Source organism: Plecotus auritus (assembly GCF_963455305.1).
Source record: "Plecotus auritus genome assembly, chromosome: X".
In the NCBI taxonomy this organism is placed as follows: Eukaryota; Metazoa; Chordata; class Mammalia; order Chiroptera; family Vespertilionidae; genus Plecotus; species Plecotus auritus.
The window spans coordinates 47,869,922-47,895,396 of record NC_137784.1 but is presented as its reverse complement, the minus strand read 5'-3'; the positions used below and the strand labels follow the sequence as shown (position 1 = coordinate 47,895,396).

The 25,475-nt window shown below is 40.1% G+C and overlaps 1 protein-coding gene across 1 annotated transcript in view; it reads right to left on the bottom strand.

Moving 5' to 3' along the window:
• Positions 1-25,475, bottom strand: part of ABCB7 (ATP binding cassette subfamily B member 7) — a 192,424-nt gene that overhangs the window by 104,935 nt on the left and 62,014 nt on the right. The window contains exon 2 of the mRNA XM_080652628.1: positions 21,232-21,318. Within this exon, the coding sequence (XP_080508754.1) occupies positions 21,232-21,318 (87 nt within the window). The remainder of the gene's footprint in view (positions 1-21,231; positions 21,319-25,475) is intronic.

Sequence of the window (25,475 nt, the reverse complement as noted above, 5' to 3'; positions counted from 1 at the left end):
CAACTTATTCCTGCTGCACAAGAGTAAAATAAAATTGAAGGCTTCAAATAAAATCCTTAAAGACAATCTACCCTCTTTCAAAATTATCACAGTTAATGGACACCCAATGGTAATCCTAAAAGAAAAAGGGTTATCTAAAGCTCAAAAGAGGATTAGAAATGGCAGCAGAGTAAGTGGATGCTGCAGGGACATGCTCTCAGGATCAAACTGGTATTACAAGTAAAATACAGAAAAACTTTCTGAATAATCAACTGAAAACTCGCAGGACAGAACCCTGATACCTGAGGACTGAAACGGCCTGCGGGCCACATGCGGCCCGCCAAGGACATTTATCCGGCCTGCCAGGTGCCGCTGCCTGTCCTACTTAGCAGCCGACTCGTCCCGGGAACACAGTGCGCATAGGAATTTGTTCATAGTTTTTTTTTTAAACTATAGTCCGGCCCTCCAACGGTCTGAGGGACAGTGAACTGGCCCCCTGTTTAAAAAGCTTGAGGAACCCTGATTTAGAGACTGGTGGGAGGGGCGAAGGTGCGAAAGGACTGGCCAGGCACCCAGAGACAGCAATGAAGTCCCAGAGACATATCTCAGCTGTGGGGGGTTGCCACTGAGAACTCTGGGATCTAATCCCCAAGCTGGGCCTTAAAGCACAAAGCACCAAAATTGAGGAGGATACCCACATGACATCTGGCTGTAAAAAGTAGTGGGATGCTGTCTGCCAGGGAGTAACAGTTGAAAATTCAGGAACCCTCTAAAAGGGCCAACAAACAAAATTCGATGTGGAGGCACCCATCTTGTGCACCTGCAGAGGGAGGGTGAAGTGGATGGAGCTGTGAGAGCAGAAGCCAGGACTGTGGACTCGGGGAATAGAGCTCAGAAGGCAAACACCCCAAGTTTCCTGGGCTGAGTCATTCCCTCACACAGAAGAGGACAGAAGACAGTTAACACACCCTACTGGAAAACAAATTGCCCTGAGGCCACTTAAGAGATTAAAAATAGAAGAAGGGGGAAAAATGGTGGCTGAATAGACAGACGTGTTCCGAACCTTGTCCCGGAGAAGAAAGAACAGCTGAGGGTCGCACGAGGAGTGTTTGTTAGCAAGTTGGGGGACAGTTGAACTCCAGAAGAAGGTGGGGGACTGCTAGACGGAGTTCCCCAGACCAGGCAGCCCCCACTGCGGCTGGGTCCCCTCCCGGAGCTGCGGGCTTGGACGCATAGTCTGCGCCATCTTGAACCAGAAAGTGGAGCTTATCGGAAGCCTGAGAATCCACAACTGCGGCACCCACGGAACAGCTACGAGCCCCAGAACAACGCTCCCCAATTGGCGCAAACACACGGATTCAGAGGAGCTCTACACTCCACCATGGAAAGGTCAGATTTCGCCTGGGATAAGGTGAGGTCTCTGGTCCCGGCGGGAGAGAGGAACGCGCATTTTGCGGGAGCTGGAGTACCAGGGAAGTCTGTGCCTAGAAAAATCCGTGGCTGTTGGGGCTGGCGTGATCCGTGAATGTGGAAGGGGGTCCTCAGAGCTGCTAACAGAAGGGCTCTCTAAAAAGCAACCCATTTTGATCTGATGTGCAGGGACAGCCTAAGAATTTCAGGGGTGTGCCAGCTGCCTAGACTTACGCGCAGCCCCGGAGTTCGCACACTTGGGCATTTTCCTCTTCAAATCCTTGCTTCTGTTTACTAAGCCCAATACATAGGATCACCCAGTTGGGGACACCCTGGGAGACTGCAGGGGAAAGTGTTTTTCTGGAAGCCTCAGGATCAGAGCAGGGAGTGACCATCGGAGAGCCAGCTCTGAGGCAGCCCACTCCCACAAATCAGTAGTGAGTGTCACAGGGAAAGAAGGCTCAAACACTGCCTAGAGAGGCCATAGATAGACCCAGAAGTCAATCCAGAAACACTGCCACCCAGGGGCTGAATCACAAATTGACTCTTGTGTAATCAAAAATAAAGAAATACGAGAAATTAAGACACACTGCCTGCTTAAAATCAGGACTGGCTTACAACACTGAAGAGCAGTGGAACGCAGGGAACTGCAATACTGTCTGGACTGAGAAACAGGCGTGCCAAACAGAACAACAGAGGAAGTGAATGACCTTCACTACTCCATATTTTATTTCTATTTTTTATTTTTTTATTTTCATTTTTTGTATCTTTTACTCAAGAAACATCTTTTTTCTTTTTTCCTCACTTGATTTTACCTTTTTAATTATTACATTTTTATTTTCAATCCATATTATTACTACTGCTATTTTATCTTTTTTTTTTTAAAGTATCATTTTATTTTCTCTTCATTTTACTGTGGGATTAGTGTTCTACATTCTATTTTTATCTTTCCTTTAGCATCGTTTTACTCTATCTCAACTCTACCTTTATGCCATCACTCTCTTCCTAACCTTCCTCTTTTCGGTGTCCTATTTATCTTATCCCTTTCCTGCTTTAGATTTTCCCTATTCTTTCTGTTTACTCCTTGTTAAAATTTCACCCTACTTACATATCTAATCTCCAATCCCCTGCTCCAAGTCCATACACACCTCTCTCTTTGCTGTCTTAACTATCTAAACAATTGTTTTTCTCTCTGTACTTTTGTTGTTGTTCGCTTGAATGTACATTATATCGAATTTTTATGCTTTTTTGTGAGATTGTTTTGCTTATTCTTCTTTTGTTTATTTTTTTGTTTGTTTTGTGCTTCTGTTTTCCCTTGCCTCACTCAATATTAGTTGGTGTTGTAGTTTGTATTAATCCCCAGGTACTTGTTGCTGGCATTGGCTGGGATTAGTGATTGTTCTATTGGAGTTTTATCCCCAATATATATGGTCCGTTCCCCTTTCTCTCTTAGTCTCTTTCTTGTCTCTCTTACTTTTTTTTTCTTTCCCTTTTCCCAATTTCTTTTTCACAATCCTTTTTTTTTCTTTCTTTCTTTTTCCTCTTCTTCTTTCTCTCCTATCCCCTAATTTGCCTTTCTCTGGTGTTCACCTTTATTGGAGGTTATTAATATCGTGAATACATTTCTGTTAAGTGCCTTGTGTGTTGTACCTGGTAGTGCTGTATTTTGTGCCTTTACATCAACGCAGGAGAGAGAGCTACATAACCAGACACCCAGAGAAGAGAGACCATGGGGAGACAAAGAAACAGCCCGCATATGAAAGAAAAGCAGGCATCACCAGAAAAGGAAGAAAACGAAATGGAGGCAAGCAACCTTCCAGAGAAATAATTCAGAGAAATGGTCATAAGGTGGCTGAAGAGAATGGAAGACAAATTCGACAATATGAGCAAGAACCAAGAAGAAATGAAAAATTACATCGCTGCTGTAAAGAACTCAATAGAAATCATCAAGAGTAGACTAGAAGAAACAGAGAACGGCATCAGTGAGCTAGAAGACAAGATGGAAAAAAATACCCAAGTAGAGCAACTTCTAGAAAAAAAAATTAAAAGGCAGGAGGAGAGCCTAAGGGAACTTTGGGACAACACGAAACAAAACAACATCCGAATAATAGGGGTTCCAGAAGGAAAGGAAGCTGAGCAAGGAATAGTAAACCTCTTTGAAGAAATAATAACAGAAAATTTCCGTGATATAGGGAAGAAAAATCCCACACAAATCCAAGAAGCTCACAGAGTCCCAAGCAAAATGAACCCCAAAAGACCGACGCCAAGGCACATTATAATTAAATTGGCAAACACCAACGACAAAGAAAGAATCTTAAAAGCGGCAAGAGAGAGACAGAAAGCTACATACAAAGGAAACCCCATCAGACTAGCAACTGATTTCTCAACAGAAACGCATCAGGCCAGAAGGGAATGGAATGAAATATACAAATTCATGCAAAGAAAGGGTCTGAATCCAAGAATACTGTACCCAGCAAGGCTATCAATCAAAACTGATGGTGAAATCAGGAGCTTCACAGACAAAAAAGGACTAAGGGAATTTATTACCACCCAACCAGCAATGCAAGAAATGCTAAAGGGTCTGCTGTAAAAAAAGAAGAAAGAAAGGAAGGAAGGAAGGAAGGAAGGAAGGAAGGAAGGAAGGAAGGAAGGAAGGAAGGAAGGAAGGAAGGAAGATAAGAAAGAAAGAAAGAAAGAAAGAAAGAAAGAAAGAAGAAAGAGAAATAGGAAGCGAAGAAGGAACACAGGGGTAAAGAGTAGGAATGGCGACAAGTACCTATCAATAATAACTAAATGTAAATGGATTAAATGCCCAAATCAAAAGACATAGGGTAACAGATTAGATAAGAAAACATGACCCATATATCTGCTGTCTACAAGAAACCCACCTCAGAAAAAAAGACGCACACAGACTGAGGGTGAAGGGATGGAAAAAGGTTTTCCAGGCAAATGGAACTGAAAAAAAAAGGTAAGGTAGCAATACTTATATCTGACAAATTAGATCTCAAAGTGAAGGACATAACAAGAAATAAGGAAGGCCACTTCATAATACTAAAGGGAGGAATCCAACAAGAAGAAATAACTCTGGTAAACATATATGCACCCAATACAGGAGCACCCAAATACATAAAAAAACTCCTGGAGGATATCAAGGGAGAGACTGACAGCAATACAATCATAGTAGGAGACTTTAATACCCCACTATCACCATGGGACAAATCCTCTAAACAAAAAGTCAGCAAAGAAACATCAATCCTAAATGACTCACTAGACCAGATTGAATTAATTGACATCTTCAGAACATTTCACCCCAAAGCCACAGAATATACATTCTTCTCAAGTGCACATGGGTCATTTTCAAAGGTAGATCATATGTTGGGACATAGGCAAAGTCTCTTCAAATACAAGAAGATAGAAATCATATCAAGCATCTTCTCAGACCACAGTGGCATAAAACTGGAAATCAACTACAATAAAAACAACCCAAAGAAATCAAACACATGGAGACTAAACAGCATGCTACTAAATCATGACTGGGTTACCAGAGAGATCAAAGAAGAAATAAAAAACATCATGGCAACAACTGGCAATAAAAACACTACAATCCAAAATCTATGGGACACAACGAAAGCAGTCTTGAGAGCGAAGTTCATAGCTCTACAGGCCTACTGCAAAAAACAAGAAACAATGGTAATAAATTATCTAACCCAACAACTCAAAGAGTTAGAAAAACAGCAACAAGAAAAGCCCAGTGTAAGCAGAAGGAAGGAAATAATAAAGATCAGAGCAGAAATAAATGACATTGAGACCAAAGAAACAATACAAAAGATCAACAAAACCAAGAGCTGGTTCTTTGAAAGGATAAACAATATTGATGAACCTCTAGCCAGGCTCACCAAGAAGCAAAGAGACAGGACCAAAATAAACAAAATCGGAAATTAAAGAGGTGAAATAACAACAGATCCCGCCGAAATACAAAGGATTGTTAAAAAATACTACGAACAACTCTATTCCTGGAGGAAATGGACATATTCCTAGAAAAATATAACCTTCCAAAACTCAATCAGGAAGAATCTAAACAGCTCAACATGCCAGTAACCATGGAAGAAATTGAAGCAGTCGTCAAAGAGCTCCCGGCAAACAAAAGCCCAGGGACAGAGGCTTCACAAGAGAGTTTTATCAAACATTCAAGGAAGAATTAAAACCTATCCTCCTCAGACTATTCCAAAAAATTCAAGAGGAAGGAACACTTCCAAGCTCCTTCTACGAAGCCAGCATCACCCTAATACCAAAACCAGATAAAGACAACACAATGAAGGAGAATTATAGGCAAATATCCCTCATGAATGTAGATGCCAAAATCCTCAACAAAATTCTAGCAAATCGGATCCAGCAGTACATCAGAAAGATCATACACCATGACCAAGTAGGGTTTAACCCAGGAATGCAAGGATGGTACAATATCCGCAAATCAATAAATGTGATACATCACATAAACAAATTGAGAGATAAAAATCACATAGTCATATCAATTGATGCAGAAAAAGCATTTGACAAAATCCAACACCCTTTCTTGATAAAAACTCTCAACAAGGTGGGAATAGAAGGATCATACCTCAACATCATAAAAGCTATATCTGATAAACCCACAGCTAACATCATACTCAGTGGGCAAAAACTAAAACCATTTCCCCTAAGAACAGGAACAAGACAGGGATGCCCACTCTCACCACTCCTGTTTGACATAGACATAGTACTGGAAGTATTAGTCATTGCAATTAGACAAGAAGAAGAAATAAAAGACATCCAAATTAGAAAAGAAGTAAAGCTGTCCTTATTTGCAGATGACATGATATTGTACATAAAAAACCCGAAAGACTCCATCAAAAAACTAACAGACTTAATAAATGAATTCGGCAATGTAGCAGGATACAAAATTAACGCCAAGAAATCTATGGCATTTCTATACACCAACAGTGAACTTACAGAAAGAGAGACTAAAAAAGCAATCCCATTTTCCATCGCACCAAAAAAATTAAGATACTTAGGAATAAACCTAACCAAGGAGGTAAAAGACCTATACGCGGAAAACTACAGGACACTGAAAAAAGAGATAGAGGAAGATGTAAACAGATGGAAGAACATACCATGTTCATGGACTGGTAAAATCAACATCATTAAAATGTCCATACTACCCAAAGCAATCTATAGATTCAATGCACTCCCCATTAAAATACAAATGGCATATTTCACAGACCTAGAAAGAACTCTCCAAAAATTCATCTGGAATAAAAAAAAGACCCGGAATAGCCACAGCAATCCTGAGAAAGAAGAATAAAGTAGGAGGGAATATCAATACCAGATTTCAAGCTGTATTACAAAGCCACTGTCCTCAAAACAGCCTGGTACTGGCACAAGAACAGACATATAGATCAATGGAATAGAATAGAGAATCCAGATATCGACCCAAACCACTATGCGCAATTAATATTTGACAAAGGAAGCATGAGCATACAATGGAGTCAAGACAGTCTCTTCAATAAATGGTGTTGGGAAAATTGGACAGATACATGCAAAAAAATGAAACTAGATCACCAACTTACACCATACACAAAAATAAACTCAAAATGGATACAAGACTTAAATATAAGACGGGAAACCATAAAAATACTAGAGGAATCTACAGGCAGCAAAATCTCAGACATATGCCAAAAGAACTTTTTCACTGATACTGCCCCTAGGGCAATGGAAGCCAAAGAGAAAATAAACAAATGGGACTACATCAAAATAAAAAGCTTTTTCACAGCAAATGAAACCATCAACAAAACAACAAGAAACCCCACTGTATTGGAGAACATATTTGCAAATGTTATCACTGATAAAGGTTTAATCTCCAACATCTACAGGCAGCTTATACAACTTAATAAAAGGAAGATAAACGATCCAATAAAAAAATGGACAACGGACCTAAATAGAAACTTTTCGAAAGAAGACAGAAGGAATGCCAAGAGACACATGAAAACATGCTCAAAGTCACTAATTATCTGAGAGATGCAAATCAAAACGACAATGCGTTACCATCTCACACCTGTCAGAATGGCTATCATCAACAAATCAACAAACGACAAGTGGTGGCGAGGATGCGGAGAAAAAGGAACCCTCGTGCACTGCTGGTGGGAATGCAGACTGGTGCAGCCACTGTGGAGAACAGTATGGAGTTTCCTCAAAAAACTGAAAATGGAACTCCCATTTGACCCAGTAATCCCACTCCTAGGAATATATCCTAAGAAACTAGAAACACCAATCAGAAAGGATATATGCACCCCTATGTTCATAGCAGCACAATTTACAATAGCTAAGATTTGGAAACAGCCTAGGTGCCCGTCAGCAGATGACTGGATCAGAAAACTATGGTACATCTACACAATGGAATACTATGCTGCCATAAAAAAGAAGGAATTACTACCATGTGTAGGCACCTGGATGGAATTAGAGAACATTATGCTGAGTGAAATAAGCCAGTCAATGAAAGAAAAATACCACATGATCTCACTCATTTGGGGATAATGAAAAGCATTATAAACTGATGAACAAAAAGATAGATACAGAGGCAGTAAAGTATCAAACAGACTGTCAAATTACAGCAGTAACGTTAGGGAGAGGTGGGGGAAATAAGAGTTCAACTGAAGGACTTATATGCATGCATATAAGAGTAACCAACGGATGCAAAACATTGGGGAGTGAGGGCATGTATGGGAGTGGGGTGGGGTGGGCAATGGTAAGATATGTACACATATAATACCTTAATAAAATAAAATAAAAATTTTATTTAAAAAAAAGAGATTAAAAATAACAATTAACCTCCAGGCAGAAGCAACTGCCTCACCCTGTTGAAAAAAAATCTTGCCATATCTGAGGACAATTGCCTGTGGGGGAGTTCTAGTCAGAATCCTATCAGACTATAGGGAGAGGCAGTTTCTGGAAGTATTGAGTCTATGCCTGATATAACTAGTCAGAACACTGTCCTGCACTATATTGAGAGGAGTAAAAGATCTACTTAATACATAGTCACAAACCCAAACAGGCAGCCAAAATGAGGAGAAAAATGACGCCTAAATAAAAGAACCAGAGAATTCCCTAGAAGAAGAGATAAATTAAGCAGAGATAAGAAATTTATCTGAAACAGAATTCAGAGTAATGATGGTAAAAATGCTCAACAGCAGGAAAAAAGATATAGTAACTATAGAAAAAGAAAACTCTGAGATAAAGAATGACATAACACAAATAAAGAACACCCTGGAAGGAATACACAGCAGATTAGGGGAAGCTGAGGACTGAATCAGTGAATTAGAAGGCAGACTTGAAAATATCATTCAATCAGAGAACCAAAAAGAAAAAGCAATTAAAAAACAGGAGGACAGTTTAAGGGAGCTGTGGGACAATGTGAAAAGCAACAATATTACAATAGTAGTTGTGCCAGAAGAGGCAGAAAGGCATAGAGAAGGTGTTTGAAGAAATAATGGCAGAAAACTTCCCTAATCTGGTAAAGGAAATAGTCACACAAGTTCAGGAGGCACAGAGAACCCCAAACAAGAAGAACCCAAACAGGCCCACACTCAGACACATCATAATTAAAACGGCAAAAATTAAAGACAAAAAGAGAATCTTAAAGGCAGCAAAAGAAAACTGTTACCTACAAAGGAGTTCCCATAAGGCTGACACCTGATTTCTCATCAGAAACTCTACAGGCCAGAAGGGAATGGCATGAAGTACTCAAGATAATGGAAAGCAAGGATATGATACCAAGATTACTATATCCAGCAAGGCTATCATTCAAAATAGATGGTCAAATAAAGAGCTTCCTAAACAAAAAAAAAAGGCTAAAGTAGCACATCACCACCAAGCCAGCATTACAAGAAATGCTAACAGGACTGCTGTAATGAAAAGAAGAAACAGAGAGAGAAACTTAGCCATACAGAAACAAAATGGCAATAAATAAATACCTATCAATATTAACCCTAAATATAAATGCATTAAATGCTCCAATCAAAAGTTGTAGGGTAGCTGAATTGATACAAAAACATGACCCAACTATATGCTGTGCACAAGAGACCCACCTCAAAACTAAAGACACACACAGGATGAGAGTGAAGGGATGGGAAAAAATTTTTCCCTGCAAATGGAAAGGAAAAAATGCTGGAAAAGCAAAACTCATATCCGACAAAATAGAATTTAAAATGAAAGCCATCAAAAGAGACAAAAAAAGGTCACTACATAATACTAAAGGGATCAATCCAACAAGAGGATATAACCCTGGGAAACATACATGCACCCAACATAGGAGCACCTAAATATATAAAAAAAACTTCTAGAGGACTTCAACTAAGAGAATGATAATACAGCCATAGTAGGAGACTTTAACACCACTCTGCCTTCACTGGATAGATCTTCCAGACAAAATCTTAACAAGGAAACAGAGACTCTAAAGGACACACTGGATTTAATTGACATTTATAGAACATTTCACAACACACAACAAAATATACATTCTTCTCAAGTGCACATGGACCATTCACAAAGATAGACTACATGTTAGGTCAGAAAAGAAGTCTCTACAAGTTCAAGAAGATTGAAATCATATCAAGCATCATCTCAGATCACAGTGGAATGAAATTAGAAATCAACTATAATAACAAAAACCCCAAAACATTCAAACACAAAGAGGCTAAATAGCATGTTATCTATACTAATAAAAGGGTAATATGCTAATTAGACCAGATAGACTGGACATCTTCCAGATGTCCTTCCAGACAAAGCCACAGTGGCAGGGGCTGAGGCAGAGGCAGTTAGGGGCAATCAGGCAAGCAGGGGAGACCAGTTAGGGGCGATCAGGCAGGCAGGCAGAAGTGGTTAGGGACAATCAGGCTGGCAGGCAGAGGTGGTTAGGGGCGATCAAGCAAGCAGGGGAGCAGTTAGGGGCATCAGGCAGGCAGGCAGAGTGGTTAGGGGCAATCAGGCAGGCAGAGGGGTTAAGGGCGATCAGGCAGGCTGGCATAGTGGTTAGGAGCCAGCAGTTCCAGATTGGAGAAGGTGCAAGCCAGGCTGAGTGACACCCACTCCCGTGCATGATTTTCGTGCGCCGGACCTCTAGTTAAACAATGAATGAGTTACCAACGCGATCAAGAAAGAAATAAAAAACCCGCGAAACAAATGAAAATGTACACAAAACAAGCCAAAATCTCTGGGACACAGCAAAAGCAGTCCTGAGATGGAAGTTCATAAAACCACAGATATACCTAAAAAAAAAAAAAAAAAAATACCACCCAAAAACAAGAAAAATCAGCCCTGGCTGGTTTTACTCAGTGGATATAGCAATAGCCTAAGGACTGAAAGGTTCCGGGTTCGATCTCAGTCAAGAGCACATGCCCGGGTTGCAGGCTCGATCCCCAGTGTGGGGCGTGCAGGAGGCAGCCAATCAATGATTCTCTCTCCTCATTGATGTTTCCACCTCTCTCTCACTCTCCCTTAATCTCTGAAATCAATACAAATATAGGTAAAACAACAAAAACAAAAATCAGTACTAAACTATTGAACCTTACAACTTAAAAAACTAAAAAGATAACAAAAAGACAAGCCCAGAGTAAATAGAAGGAAGGAAATAATAAAAATTAGAGCACAAATAAATAACATAGAGACAAAAAAAATCAATGAAACCAAGTGGTGCTTTTTGATGGAATAAACAAAATTGATAAGCCATTACTCAGATTCATCAAGAAACAAAGAGAGAGGACCCAAATAAATAAAATCAGAAACAAAAGTAGAGAAGTAACCACTGACACCACAGAAATATAAAGGATAGTAAGAAAATTCTATGAACAACTATAAGCCAATAAGCTTGACAATGTGGATGAAATAGACAAATTCCTAGAAAAATACAATCTACCAAAACTAAATCAGGATGAATCAAAAAACCTGAACAGGCCAATAACAACCAATGAAATAGAAGCAATAATCAAAAAACTCCCACAAAATAAAAGCCCAGCTGTGGATGGCTTCACAGGGGAGTTTGTCTAAACATTCAAAGAAGAACTAACACCTATACTCCTCAAACTATTTCAAAAAATCCAAGAGGAAGGAACACTTCCAAACTCTTTTTATGAGTCCAGCATTATCCTAATTCCAAAACCAGATAAAGACACTACAAAGGAAGAGAATTACAGGCCAATATATGTGATGAAAATAGATGCTAAAATCCTCAACAAAATATTAGCAAATTGCATACAGCAATATATTAAAAAGATCATAAACCATGATCAAGTGGGATTTTATTACAGGGTTGCAAGGCTGGTACACTATTCACAAATCCATAAACGTGATGCATCACATTAACAAATTAAAAAGCAAAAATCACATGATCATATCAATTGATGCAGAAAAAGCATTTGACAAAATCCAACACCCATTTTTGATACCAAAAAAAAAAAAATTCTGAGCAAAGTGGGAATAGAGGGAGCATATCTCAACATGATAAAGGCCATATATGACAAACCTACAGCAAAAATCATACTCAATGGGCAAAAACGAAAACCATTTCCTCTAAGATCAGGAACAAGACAGGAATGCCCACTTTCACTACTCCTGTTCGATACAGTACTGGAAGTGCTAGCTATAGTAACCAGACAAGAAGAAATAAAAGGCATCCAGATTCAAAAAGAAGAAGTAAAACTGTCCTTATTTGCAGATGACATGGTGCTATACACAGAAAACCCCAAAGACTACATCAAAAAAACTACTAGACCTAATAAATAAATTTGGCAATGTAGCAGGATACAAAATTAACACCCAGAAATCTATGGCCTTTTTATATACAAATAATCAACTCACAGAAAGAGAAATGAACAAAAATACAATCCCATTTACCATTGCAACAAAAACATTAAGATACCTAGGAATAAACTTAACTAAGGACGTAAAAGACCTGTACTCGGAAAACTACAGGACATTGTAAAAAGAGATAGAGGAAGACATAAACAAATGGAAGAACATACCATATTCATGGATTGGTAGAATCAACATCATTAAAATGTCCATACTACCCAAAGCAATCTACAGATTCAATGCAATCCCTATTAAAATACAACGGCATATTCCAAAGATCTAAAATAAGCTCTCCAAAAATTCATCTGGAATAAAAAAAGACCCCGAATAGCCACAGCAATCCTGAGAAAGAAGAACAAAGTTGGAGAGATCACAATACCAGATATCAAACAATATTATCAAGCCATGGTTCTCAAAACTGCCTGATACTGGCACAAGAACAGACATATGCTCAATTAATATTTGACAAAGGAGGCAAGAGCATACAATGGAGTCAAAACAGCCTCTTTAATAAATGGTGCTGGGAAATTTGGTCAGATACATGCAAAAAAATGAAACTAGATCACCAACTTACACCATAGACAAAAACAAACTCAAAATGGCTAAAGGACTTGAATGTAAGACGGGAAACCATAAAAATCCTACAAGACTCCATAGACAGCAAAATAGCAGACATATATCATAGCAATAACTTTACAGACACAGCCCCTAGGGCAATGGAGACTAAGGAGAAAATAAACAAATGGGACTACATCAAAATAAAAAGCTTCTGCACAGCAAAAGAAAGCATCAACAAAACAACAAGAAAGCCCACTGCATGGGAGAACATATTTGCCAATGCTATTTCCGATAAGGGTGTAATCTCCAAAATTTACAGAGGATTCATACGACTTAACAAAAGGAATATAAATAATCCAATCAAACAATGGGGAAGACATAAACAAATAGAAGAATATACCATCTTCATGGATTGGTAGAATCAACATCATTAAAATGTCCATACTACTACCCAAAGTAACTTACAAATTCAATGCAATCTACATTAAGATACCAACGGAATATTTCACAGATCTAGAACAAACTCACCAAAAATTCATCTGGAATAAAAAAAAAACAACACCTTGAATAGCCACAGCAATCCTGAGAAAGAAGAACAAAGTTGGAGGGATCACAATACCAGATATCAAGCTATATTACAAAGCCACTGTTCTCAAAGCTGCCCGGTACTGGCACAAGAACTGAAATATAGTTCAATGGAACCAAACAGAGAAGTCAGAAATTAACCCAAGCCATTATGATCAATTAAAATTTGACAAAGGAGGCAAGAGTATACAATGGAGTCAAGACAGTCTCTTCAATAAATGGTGTTGGGAAAATTGGACAGATATATGCAAAAAACATGGAACTAGATGATCAACTTACACTATAAACAAAAATAAACTCAAAATGGATAAAAGACTTAAACGTAAGACAGGAAACCATAAAAATCTTAGAAGGATCTATAGGCAGCAAAATATCAGACATGTCATTTACCGATACAGCTCCTAGGGCAATGGAAAATGAAGAGAAAATAAACAAATGGGACTATATCAAAATAAAAAGCTTCTGCACAGCAAAAGAAACCATGAACAAAAAACAAGAAAGCCCACTGCAAGGGAGAACATATTTGCCAATGTTATCTTCGATAAGGGTTTATTGTTTAAAATTTACAGGAAACTCATAAAACTAAACAAAAGTTAAACAATCCAATAAAAAAATGGGCTAAGGACCTAAATAGACACTTTTCTTAAGAGGACATAAGGAAGGCCAAGAGACATATGAAAACATGCTCAAAGTCACTAATCATCAGAGAGATGCAAATCAAAATGACAATGAGGTACCATCTCAAACCTGTATGAATGGCTATCATCAACAAATCAAGAAATTACAGGTGCTGGTGAGGATGTAGAGAACAAGGAACCCTCATGCACTGCTGGTGAGAATGCAGAGTGGTGCAGCCACTATGGAAAACAATATGGAGTTTCCTCAAAAAATTAAAAATTGAGCTCCCATATGACCCAGTAATTCCACTTCTAGGAATATATCCCAAGAAATCAGAAACAATAATCAGAAAGAATATATGCACCGCTAAGTTCATAGCAGTTCAATTTACAATAGCTAAAACTTGGAAACAGCCTAAATGCCCATCAGCAGATGAGTGGATTAAAAAAATCTGGTACATCTTAAAAAAGAAGAAACTCTTACCATTTCCAACAGCATGGATGGTCCTGGAGAGCATTATGCTAAGTGAAATAAGTCAGTCAGAAATAGATAAATATCACATGATCTCACTTATTTGTGGAAAATAATGAACAACATAAACTGAGGAACAAAAATAGATCCTGAGGGGAAAAAATTCTAGAATATAATGGAAGTAATCCTGTTATTTGCAGATTTTTAATATTTCCTACAACTTTTGTGATATTATACTGTTAGTACAGTTTTGGTAATATTATTATATTTAAAATTGTTTTTCTTGAAATATCAATGTTTATTGCATGTAACATTATTATACTTAAAATAATTTTTCCTGAAATATTAATGTTTATTGCATGTAAATAAAACATATTTACTATGAAAAAAAAATAAAGCTGAAAAGAGACTAGACACAAGCTTGAGACTAAAACAGAGATAACCTTCACATCAAATAATCTTTATATTTCAGACTAAGCAACACAAATAGCACAATACCCCTTTAAGATGAAATTCTTAAAAAAAGGGTGAGAAATGTAGGAAATGTAAAGTAGGATGATAAGAAATTGGGTTATGTGAAAACACTGTATAAAGTGTAATTATAGTATAGGGGAAAAAAAGCACAATAATTTAAGACAAGAAAAGTCTTTCTCAAAAGTGAAAATTCCGAAGTAACCAACAGTAAATACCATAATAGTTTTTCTTTAAGCCTTGCTTACACATAAAAACTAAACATGAAATGCTTTAACTTACCTGCTTATCATTTATACAGTAAAGTAGAATTTAAAAATTACAGCCTAGTCCAACACACTTGTGTGGCATTTTTTTAATCAGCAAGGCTATATAGGCTGTGGAGGCCTCTTGTGAGGAGCAAGAGGTTCCAGCCCCACACTAGACCAGGGGTGGGCAAACTTTTTGACTCGAGGGCCACAATGGGTTCTTAAACTGGACCGGAGGGCCGGAACAAAAGCATGGATGGAGTGTTTGTGTAAACTAATATAAATTCAAAGTAAAGGAGCGGAGGGGAGAGCAAGAGAACCGGATAGAACAGCCGGATCTGGCCCGCGGGCCATAGTTTGCCCAAGGCTGCACTAGACCTTTCAGCCCAGGCTTCCATTGCTGGTAAGAGAAGTCCCCGTAACTTCAGTCTGTAAACACCAATGGGGACTGGGGCTGTGTGACACAGAAGCTGCCAATATCCGAGCAGTTCCTCTAAGAGGGCCAATGCATGGACTCACTTGGATTCGCTCCCTCTGAGCTCCAGAGCTGGGACAGAGGTTTAGGGGGGACATAGAATAAGGAACTGGATTGTCTGTCATCAGGACAAGAACTCAGGGGTGGCTTTCTCCCAGACAAGGGTGCTCACAGGGGTCACTGTTCCTAGGATGAGACATCCTCTGTTGCAGAGGTGACTGGCAGGAGCCATATCTGAGTCTCCATTAAAGGACTCACAATGTTGCCCTACCTGGTGACTCCCTGAGACCTGACCCCATTGAATTTGCAGCCCCAACCAAGCTGTTTGCAGTGGCCTTTCCATATGAATGACCTGTCCTGGATCGGGCTTCAGATTTTCCTAATATCTCTCCAACAAGCAGCAGCTGGCATCAGTGAGGCCCAAGTCCCGACACTAGCAGCAGTCTGCCTTGCTTCATAGCTTGGCTTCTCCTGGGTAATTCCAAGCCCAACACAATTAGCAGCCATCTGCAGATCGCTCTGTAGCTCCTGCAGGGTGGCCACAGGCAGTGACTGACTTTGCAACTCCTGGGAGTCACCAGAGCCAGTGCACCCAGTGGACAGCTTCAAACATTACCAAATTACAACTCAACACATCCATGAGCTAAACACTCAAGGGTCAGACTCAGTGAGTACCAAAGACTCACTGAAGCAAATCCTGCTCCACAGGGGTGTCTCCTGCACAAAATCTCTTCCACTGTAGTCACAGCTGGTCCTCACAGCTTACTGGCCTGGAGGTCAATTCCTTCCAGTGACAGCAACAGCAATGAAGGATCAAGTACAATAAGACTGTGTACACAGCCCACACAGGTGACAAGGGAGGCTGAACCACTAGGCCCTATAGGATACCTACTACACAATGCCACTCTACCAATTCCAGGAGACAGCAGCTCTACCTAATACTTAGAAAGAAACACAGGGAAGCATCCAAAATGTGGAGACATAGAAACATGTCACAAATGAAAGAAATGGAAGCAAGCAAACTAGTGGATACAGAGTTTAAAACAATGGTTATAAGGTTGCTCAAGGATCTTTTTCAGAGAGGAAGGGAGAGGGAGAGAGTGATAGAAACATCAATGATGAGAGAGAATCACTGATTGGTTGCCTCCTGCATGCTCCCCCCTCAGGGGAGCCCACAATCTGGCATGTGCCCTGACTGGGAATCGAACCGTGACCTCCTGGTTCATAGGTTGACGCTCAACCACTGAGCCATGCTGGCCAGGCTGCTCAAGAGTACTAATCAGAGTTTTAAGGGGGTTGGTGAGAACATTAAAGACATGAAAAAGGACCAGTCAGAAATTAAGTATACACTAACTGAAATAAAGAATAATTTACCAAAAAAAGAGAGAGAATAATTTACAGGAATTCAACAGTAGAGTAGAAAATGGCAATAATCAAATCAGTGATTTGGAATATGAGGAAGCAAAAATCACCAAATCAGAAGAGCAAAAAGAATCCAGAAATATGAAGATAATGTAAGGAGCCTCTAGGACAACTTCAAGTGTACCAACATTAGCATTATAGGGGTGCCAGAAGGAAAAGAGAGAGAAGAGATATTGAAAACCTATTTGAAGAAATAATGACAGAAAACTTTCCCTGCTTGGTAAAAGAAATAGACTTACAAGTCCAGTAAGTTCAAAGAATCCATAAAAAAAAAGAGGAACCCAAAGAGGCCCAAAGAAGCTGTCCACTGGGTGCACACCAAGACATATCATAATTAAAATGCCAAGGGCTAAAGACAAAGAGAGAATCTTAAAGGCAGCATGAGAAAAGCAGTTAGTTACCTACAAGGGAGTGTCCATACAATTGTCAGCTGATTTCTCAACAGGAACTTTGCAGGCCAGAAGGAAGTAGCAAGAAATATTCAAAGTGGTAAATAACAAGGACCTACAATGAATATTACTATACCCAGCAAAGCTATCATTTAGAATTGAAGGTGAGATAAAGAGCGTCACAGACAAGAAAAAGCTAAAGGAGTTAATCACCATCAAACAAGTATTAAATGAAATGTTAAATGGTCTTCTTTAAGCAGAAGGAAAAAAAGATTAAAAATATGAACAATAAAATGGCAATAAATACATATCTATCAAAAATTGAATCTAAAAATCAACATAAATGAACAAGGAATCTAATGAACCAATTAACTGATGAATAAAATAGAATCAGAGGAATGGAAACATGGAACAGACTGGTGAATCTAAGAGGAAAGTCAGGAGGGGGGCTGGAAGGGATTAATCAAATAATTTATATGTATCAGAGACAGCCAGAGGTGTCAGTAACAGCATGAGCTCTGCTCAGTACTGCTGCTTTGATTTGTTCTGAGTCAATATATTCTTCTAAATTCTTCCCAAGTACGCCAGGGCAGGTTCCTTCTTGAACCCTGCCCACTGTACTAACTGTTGGGAACTTAGTCCAAGTTCCTTCTTTATCCTCTGCTCACTAGTTTAGGTGTCGGGTCAGAGCCCCTCTCCCTGGGGCTGGACCTTCTTGGATGTTGGGTCTTAGACGCAGAAGCTATGAGAAGTTGTGGGTATATAAGAATGAGTCTTTATTGCAGAAGCCAGTGTCCGTAAGTCATTAGACAAAACAGTTCTTGATAACAGTCCTATACCAGCAACCATACACTGGCTGATAAATACAGCTTTCCCATGAAGCAGCAGCACCCTTAATAACCTCTGTACCTACAGCTATTATCTGAGTAGCCACAAACTGCCTCTAAACTAACTACCTTACACCTTAGTGTTATCTGAGCTCTCTAGCTCAGCAGCTTCTCCTGCCTCTCCTGCGCAGCACACTACTGGTTAACATAGTAGCTATATCGAAGCTCTCTATGAGTTCTTAGCCTTACATTGTAGTAGTACTAGCTCTCAGCTCCATCTGAGCTTTCCAGTCATTTCCCTAGCCCTCTCTCACTGGTCAGGAACTTGAATATTATTCCAGAGACAGAGAAGGCTTCATGCCAAGAGTTACATTGATAATATTTTGGCCCATGACCAAGTGGGATTTATTACAGGGATGCAAGGATGGTACGATATCCGCAAATCAATAAATATGATACATCACATAAACAAACTGAGAGACAAAAATCACATAATCATATCAACTGATGCAGAAAAAGCATTTGACAAAATCCAACACCCTTTCTTGATAAAAACTCTGAGCAAAGTGGGAATAGAGGGATCATACCTCAACATAATTAAAGCCCTATATGACAAACCTACAGCCAACATCATACTCAATGGGCAAAAACTAAACCCATTTCCCCTAAGAACAGGAAAAAGACAAGGATGCCCACTTTCACCCCTCCTGTTCTACATAGTACTAGAAGTACTAGCCATAGCAATCAAACAAGAAGAAGAAATAAAAGGCATCCAAATTGGAAAAGATGAAGTAAAACTGTTCTTATTTGCGGATGACATGATACTATACATAGAAAAAAACAAAGACTCCATCAAAAAACTACTAGACGTAATAAATGAATTTGGCAATGTAGAGAATACAAAATTAACACCCAGAAATCTATGGCCATTTTATACACCAATAATGAACTCACAGAAAGAGAAATGAAAAAACAATCCCATTTACCACTGCACCAAACAAATTAAGATACCTAGGAATAAACTTAACTAAGGACGTAAAAGACCTGTACTCGGAAAACTACAGGACACTGAAAAAAGAGATAGAGGAAGACATAAACAAATGGAAGAACATACCATGTTCAAGGATTGGTAGACTCAACATCATTACAATGTCCATACTACCTAAAGCAATCTATAGATTCAATGCAATACCTTTAAAATACCAATGGCATAATTCAAAGATCTAGAACAAACTCTCCAAAAATTCATCAGGATTAAAAAAAAAAAAAAAAACCCGAATAGCCACAGCTGTCCTGAGAAAGAAGAACAAAGTTGGAGGAATCACAATACCAGATATCAAACTATATTACCAAGCCACGGTTCTCAAAATTGCCTGGTACTGGCACAAGAACAGACATATAGACCAATGGAACAGAATGGAGGACCCAGAAATTAACCCAAGCCATTATACTCAATTAATATTTGACAAAGGAGGCAACAGCATACAATGGAGTCAAAACAGCCTCTTTAATAAATGGTGCTGGGAAATTTGGTCAGATACATGCAAAAAAATGAAACTAGATCACCAACTTACACCATACACACACAAAAAACCTCAAAATGGCTAAAGGACTTGAATGTAAGACAGAAAACCATAAAAATCCTACAAGACTCCATAGGCAGCAAAATTGCAGACATATGTCGTAGCAATATCTTTACAGATACAGGTCCTAGGGCAAGAGAGACTAAGGAGAAAATAAACAAATGGAACTACATCAAAATAAAAAGCTTCTGCACAGCAAAAGAAACCATCAACAAAACAACAAGAAAGCCCACTGCATGGGAAAACATATTTGACAATGTTATCTCCGATAAGGGTTTAATCTCCAACATTTACAGGGAACTCATACAACTTAACAAAAGGAAGATATACAATCCAATCAAAACATGGGCAAAGGACCTAAATAGACACTTTTCGAAAGAGGACATTCAGAAAGCCAAGAGACACATGAAAACATATTCAAAGTCACTAATCCTCCGAGAGATGCAAATCAAAACAACAATGAGGTACCATCTCACACCTGTCAGAATGGCTATCATCAACAAATCAACAAAGGACAAGTGCTGGAGAGGATGCGGAGAAAAAGGAACCCTCCTTCACTGCTGGTGGGAATGCAGACTGGTAGAGCCACTGTGGAAAACAGTATGGCATTTCTTCAAAAAATTAAAAATGGAACTGCCATTTGACCCAGGAATACCACTTCTAGGAATATATGCCAAGAAAACAGAAATACCAATCAGAAAGGATATACACACCTCTATGTTCATAGCAGCACAATTTACAATAGCTAAGATTTGGAAACAGCCTAAATGCCCATTAGCAGATGAGTGGATTAGAAAACTATGGTACATCTACACAATGGAATACTACGCTGCTGTAAAAAAGCAGGAATTCTTACCATTTGCAGCAGCATGGATGGAACTAGAGAGCATTATGCTAAGTGAAATAAGCCAATTGGCGGAAGATAAATATCACATGATCTCACTCATATGTAGGATATAATGATCAACATAATCTGATGAACAAAAATAGATCCAGAGACAAATGGCAGGGGAGGTGGAGGGGATTTGAGAGCAACCAAAGGACTTGAATGCATGCATATTAGCATAACCAATGGACAGAGACACTGGGGCGGTGGGGGCTTGCCCTGGGTGGGAAGGGTTGGGGGGAGTCAGTTGGGGAAAAAGGAGACATATGTAAAACTTAAGATAATAAAAAAACAAACAAACAAAAAACAGATAATTTAAAAAAAAAGAAAACCAAAATCAAAATACTCTGGAATATGATAATCTTTGACATACTTTCTATCCAAACACAGTCATCTATAAGAATTTCCATTTACTTGTTATTAGCTCTTACCCCTTCTTTTGGGTCTGTGTGGAGTCCTCCTCCTGCATGACCATGCCAACATGTCCTCTTTTCTATCAGCGGCCATGCCTGGAGAGCCTAGTTGAAAATGATACCAAGCATATTAAACAGTTAATTAATGCTTTCCATGTGTGTACAGTTTTGCTTTACAATTTAATATAGTTGATTTTACACAACTGATTATTTTTATTATTTTGCCTGCAATATAAACATTTAGAAACAAAGTATTTTTTAATACTTCACAGTCTATCTTATGTTACAGTAACTTGCACACATGTTTTGTCTCTCCTATTAAATTTCTTATTAGAGACAGTCTGTTTTATCTTTATACCTCCCATGGAACATACCACAGCGTTATGCACATGGGTAGGGTAGATTTCAATGCTTGTTGGATTAGCTTATAAAGTTGAGCTATCTACAAATATTCCAACTAGCCCTGAAAATACACAAACATCTTGTCTATTATAATTTTAAAGGCCTTAAGATTACTACTGCGCAGATTAAGGAAATAAAAATTATCTTTTCATGTATTGGTAGATTTCTCTTTCTCTTCTATCTGCCTTAATTTATTTTTATTGTTGACACTATTACAGATGTCCTCCTTCCCTGACCCCCTTCCATCTGACCAGCACCACACTCTTTATCTGTGTCTGTGGGTTAGGCATATATGTTCTTTGGCTAATCTCTTCACCTTTTTTCATCCAGTGCCCTCGAACTGAGAGCTGTAAGTCTTTTCCAAGTTTCCATGCCTCTGATACTATTTTGTTCATCAGTTTATTTTGTTCATTAGATTATACATATAAGTGAGATCATATGGTATTTGTCTTTTTTTTTTCCAATATATTTTATTGATTTTTTACAGAGAGGAAGAGAGAGGGATAGAGAGCTAGAAACATCGATGAGAGAGAAACATCGATCAGCTGCCTCCCGCACACCTCCCGCTGGGGATGTGCCTGCAACCAAGGTACATGCCCTTGACCGGAATCGAACCCGGGACCTTTCAGTCCACAGGCCGACGCTCTATCCACTGAGCCAAACCGGTTTCGGCTGGTATTTGTCTTTCTCTGACTGGCTTATTTTACTTAGCCCTAATAATCTCCAGGTCCACCCATGCTATCACAAAAGGTAAGAGTTCCTTCTTCTTTCACCACCGGGTAGTTTATTCCATTGTGTAAATGTACCCTTGGGCTGTTTACACAGGGTACATATATTCTTTCTGATTGGTGTTTCAGGATTCTGAGTATATAGTCCCAGAAATAGAATTGCTGGGTCAAATGGTAGTTCTATTTTTATTTTTATGAGAAAACTCCATAATGTTTTCCACAGTGGCTGTGCCAGTTGCATTCCCACCAACAATGCATGAGGGTTCCCTTTTTTCCACATCCCCCCAAGAACTTGCTGTTTGTTGATTTATTGATGATAACCACTGTGACAGGCGTGAGGTGATATCTCATTGATGTTTTAATTTGCATCTCTCAGATGATTACTGATGTTGAGCATCTTTTCATACGTCTATTGGCCATCTGAATGTATCTGCCTATTTTTTGTCAGTTCAGTACTGTTAATGGCACTCAAACTGAGAAGGTTGTTAACTTCTATTTTATTATCTCCTCATGGTTAATAAACAGAGACATGATATAAAATGCAAATGTATTTCTGGTAAAACAATTATTGCAAAAAATAATTGCATTAGCTTTTCAAATGAAAAACGTAACCCTTTCAAAAGATATCACACCCTCAAATATACACAAAAATGTCTTAATTTGACTCTCACTTATGTCATTTATGTATTTGAGCCCTGAAAATCTACCCATTTTTTTCTAAAAATATCAATCTTCTTTTCAACAGCACTTTGAAAATTCCATATGACCATAACTCATACAATGGCTAAAACACTTATCTAGACTATAATAAAAGAAAAACATGCAAATTGACCATCACTCCGCTACGCTACCAGCCAATCAGGCGTGAGTATGCAAATTAACCCAACTAAGATGGCAACGCCCATAGCGGCCAGGCAATGCTGGGGCTGCTGGGGGCTGGATCAGAGACACAAACACACAGGGAGGCTGGCACCCAGCAGCCCCAAGCCCCGCCACAGTGGCACTGGGGCTGCTGGGGGCCAAATCAGAAACAAAAACATGCAGGGAGGCTGGCACCCAGCAGCCCCAAGCCCCGCCACCACGGTGCTGGGGCTTTTGGGGGCCGGATCGGAGACAAAAACCCACAGTCCTGGCACCCAGCAGCCCCAAGGCCCGCCACCGCGGTGCTGGGGCTTCTGGGGGCCGGATCGGACACAAAAACACACAGGGAGGCCGGCACCCAGCAGCCCCAAGCCCTGCCAAGGCAGTGCTGTGGCTGCTGGGGGTTCAGATCGGAGAAACAATGCCACAGTCCCAGCATCCAGCAGCCCCAAGGCCCGCAGCTGAGGCGCTGGGCCTGCTGGGGGGGGGGGGGAGGGGGCAGCGGAGACACAAACCCACAAGACACCTGTGGAAAGGGAGATAAACTATCCTAACTTTATCTCCCTTTCCACAAGGTGAGAAAACTGACCCTGGTTTATTTAGTGATGTGGCCCACACCTTTCTACAAGTACAGGGTATGTTATGACCACTCCCAGGAAGGTCTGGTCAGAATACCATCTCCAGGGAATAACGCTTCTGTGGCAAATCATCTAAGAGAGGAAACAAGCTTTTGTTGGGTTTATTCTGAAGGTCAGAGAACATGCCACCCCAACATATGCTGTGTTGTTATATTGATGATCTTGAGCTGCAGATGCTTGAAAAACAGCAAATGCATGCAGAGGCTTTCACTGAAGTCTCCTGATCTGCCTAAAATCGGACCCCCCAAAAGGAGCTTAAATGTCATAGGTCGTCCCCTTGATGGGAGAAGTGTCATCAGGCAGAGAAGACTGACTCCTGTCACAGGACAGGAGAGTAGAAGTTGACATCACACCCAAACTTTTTTACAAACTATTTTCCCCCACCCCCATTCATCTTTCCTAAAAATCATTTACTCTCCTCTAGGAGGCCTACATCTCCCGTCCCCTTTCCCTAGGAAGAAGGTATTTAAATCTACATTCTAAGCCACCTTGGGGAGCTACTCATTTTTCCCTGGGATCTCCCATATATACACAAGGTACACATGTTAATGAACTTTTGTTTTTCTCTTGGTGATTTGTCTTTCATTACAAGGGCCTCCACTAAGAACTCAGAAAGGTAAAGGAAAACTATTTTTCCTCCTCCATAATTCTATCTCGGGAAATCAAGTCCCCAGCTGAACAATGAGATTGGCTCAAGTACCAAGCAGTCCCGGCAGATGGGAGGGAAGCTTCTAGGGATAAATCAATGATATTGGCATCAAAGTGGGATGGTGGGCACACGCATGGTTGCTGGTGGGAGTTTAAAGTGGTTCAACATTTTTGGAGGATGATTTGGCAAATTCGATAGAAACGTTCAAGGTACATCCAAGAGTCTACTTCTAGGAATCGCATCTGCTGAGATAAAGCACAAGTGCATAAGCCGTGGTCAAAACCCAGGATGCTACTGCGGGCTCCCCTTCCACAATAGGAAAACCTGGGAACAATCTGCATTTTTAGGACAAGGTGGCATCTATACTAATAAAAGGGTAATATGCTAATTAGACTGAACATCTTCCGGACGACCTTCCGGACAAAGCCATGTTGGCGGGGCCAAGGCAGAGGAGGTTAGAGGCAATCAGGCAGGCAGGGGAGAACAGTTAGGGGGATCAGGCCAGCAGGGGAGAGCAGTTAGGGTGAACAGGCTGTCAGGGGAGAGCAGTTAGGGGAATCAGGCCAGCAGGGGAGAGCAGTTAGGGGGATCAGGCCGGCAGGCAGGTGAGCGGGTAGGAGCCAGAGGTCGTGAGGGGTCCCAGATTGGAGAGAGTGCAGGCCGAGGTGAGGGGACCCCCTTCTGGTGCACGAATTTCGTGTACTGGGCCTCTAGTCCTATATAATAAAGAGCTAATATGCAAATGGTCGTCACACCCTCACGCCATCATGGCTCAGACACTCAACACTGGGGAGAGAGGAATGGGGACCAGCCAGGCACAAATGAGCTCACGAGAGAGGAATGGGGACCAGCCAGGCTGCGGCCCGGGAGAGGGACAAACTGCATGCCCCATGGTCCCAGGTGCCAACAGCTGCGCCTGTGGCCCAGGAGAGGGACAATCCGCACGCACCACAGTCTCCGCGGTCCCGGGCACCAGCGTCTGCA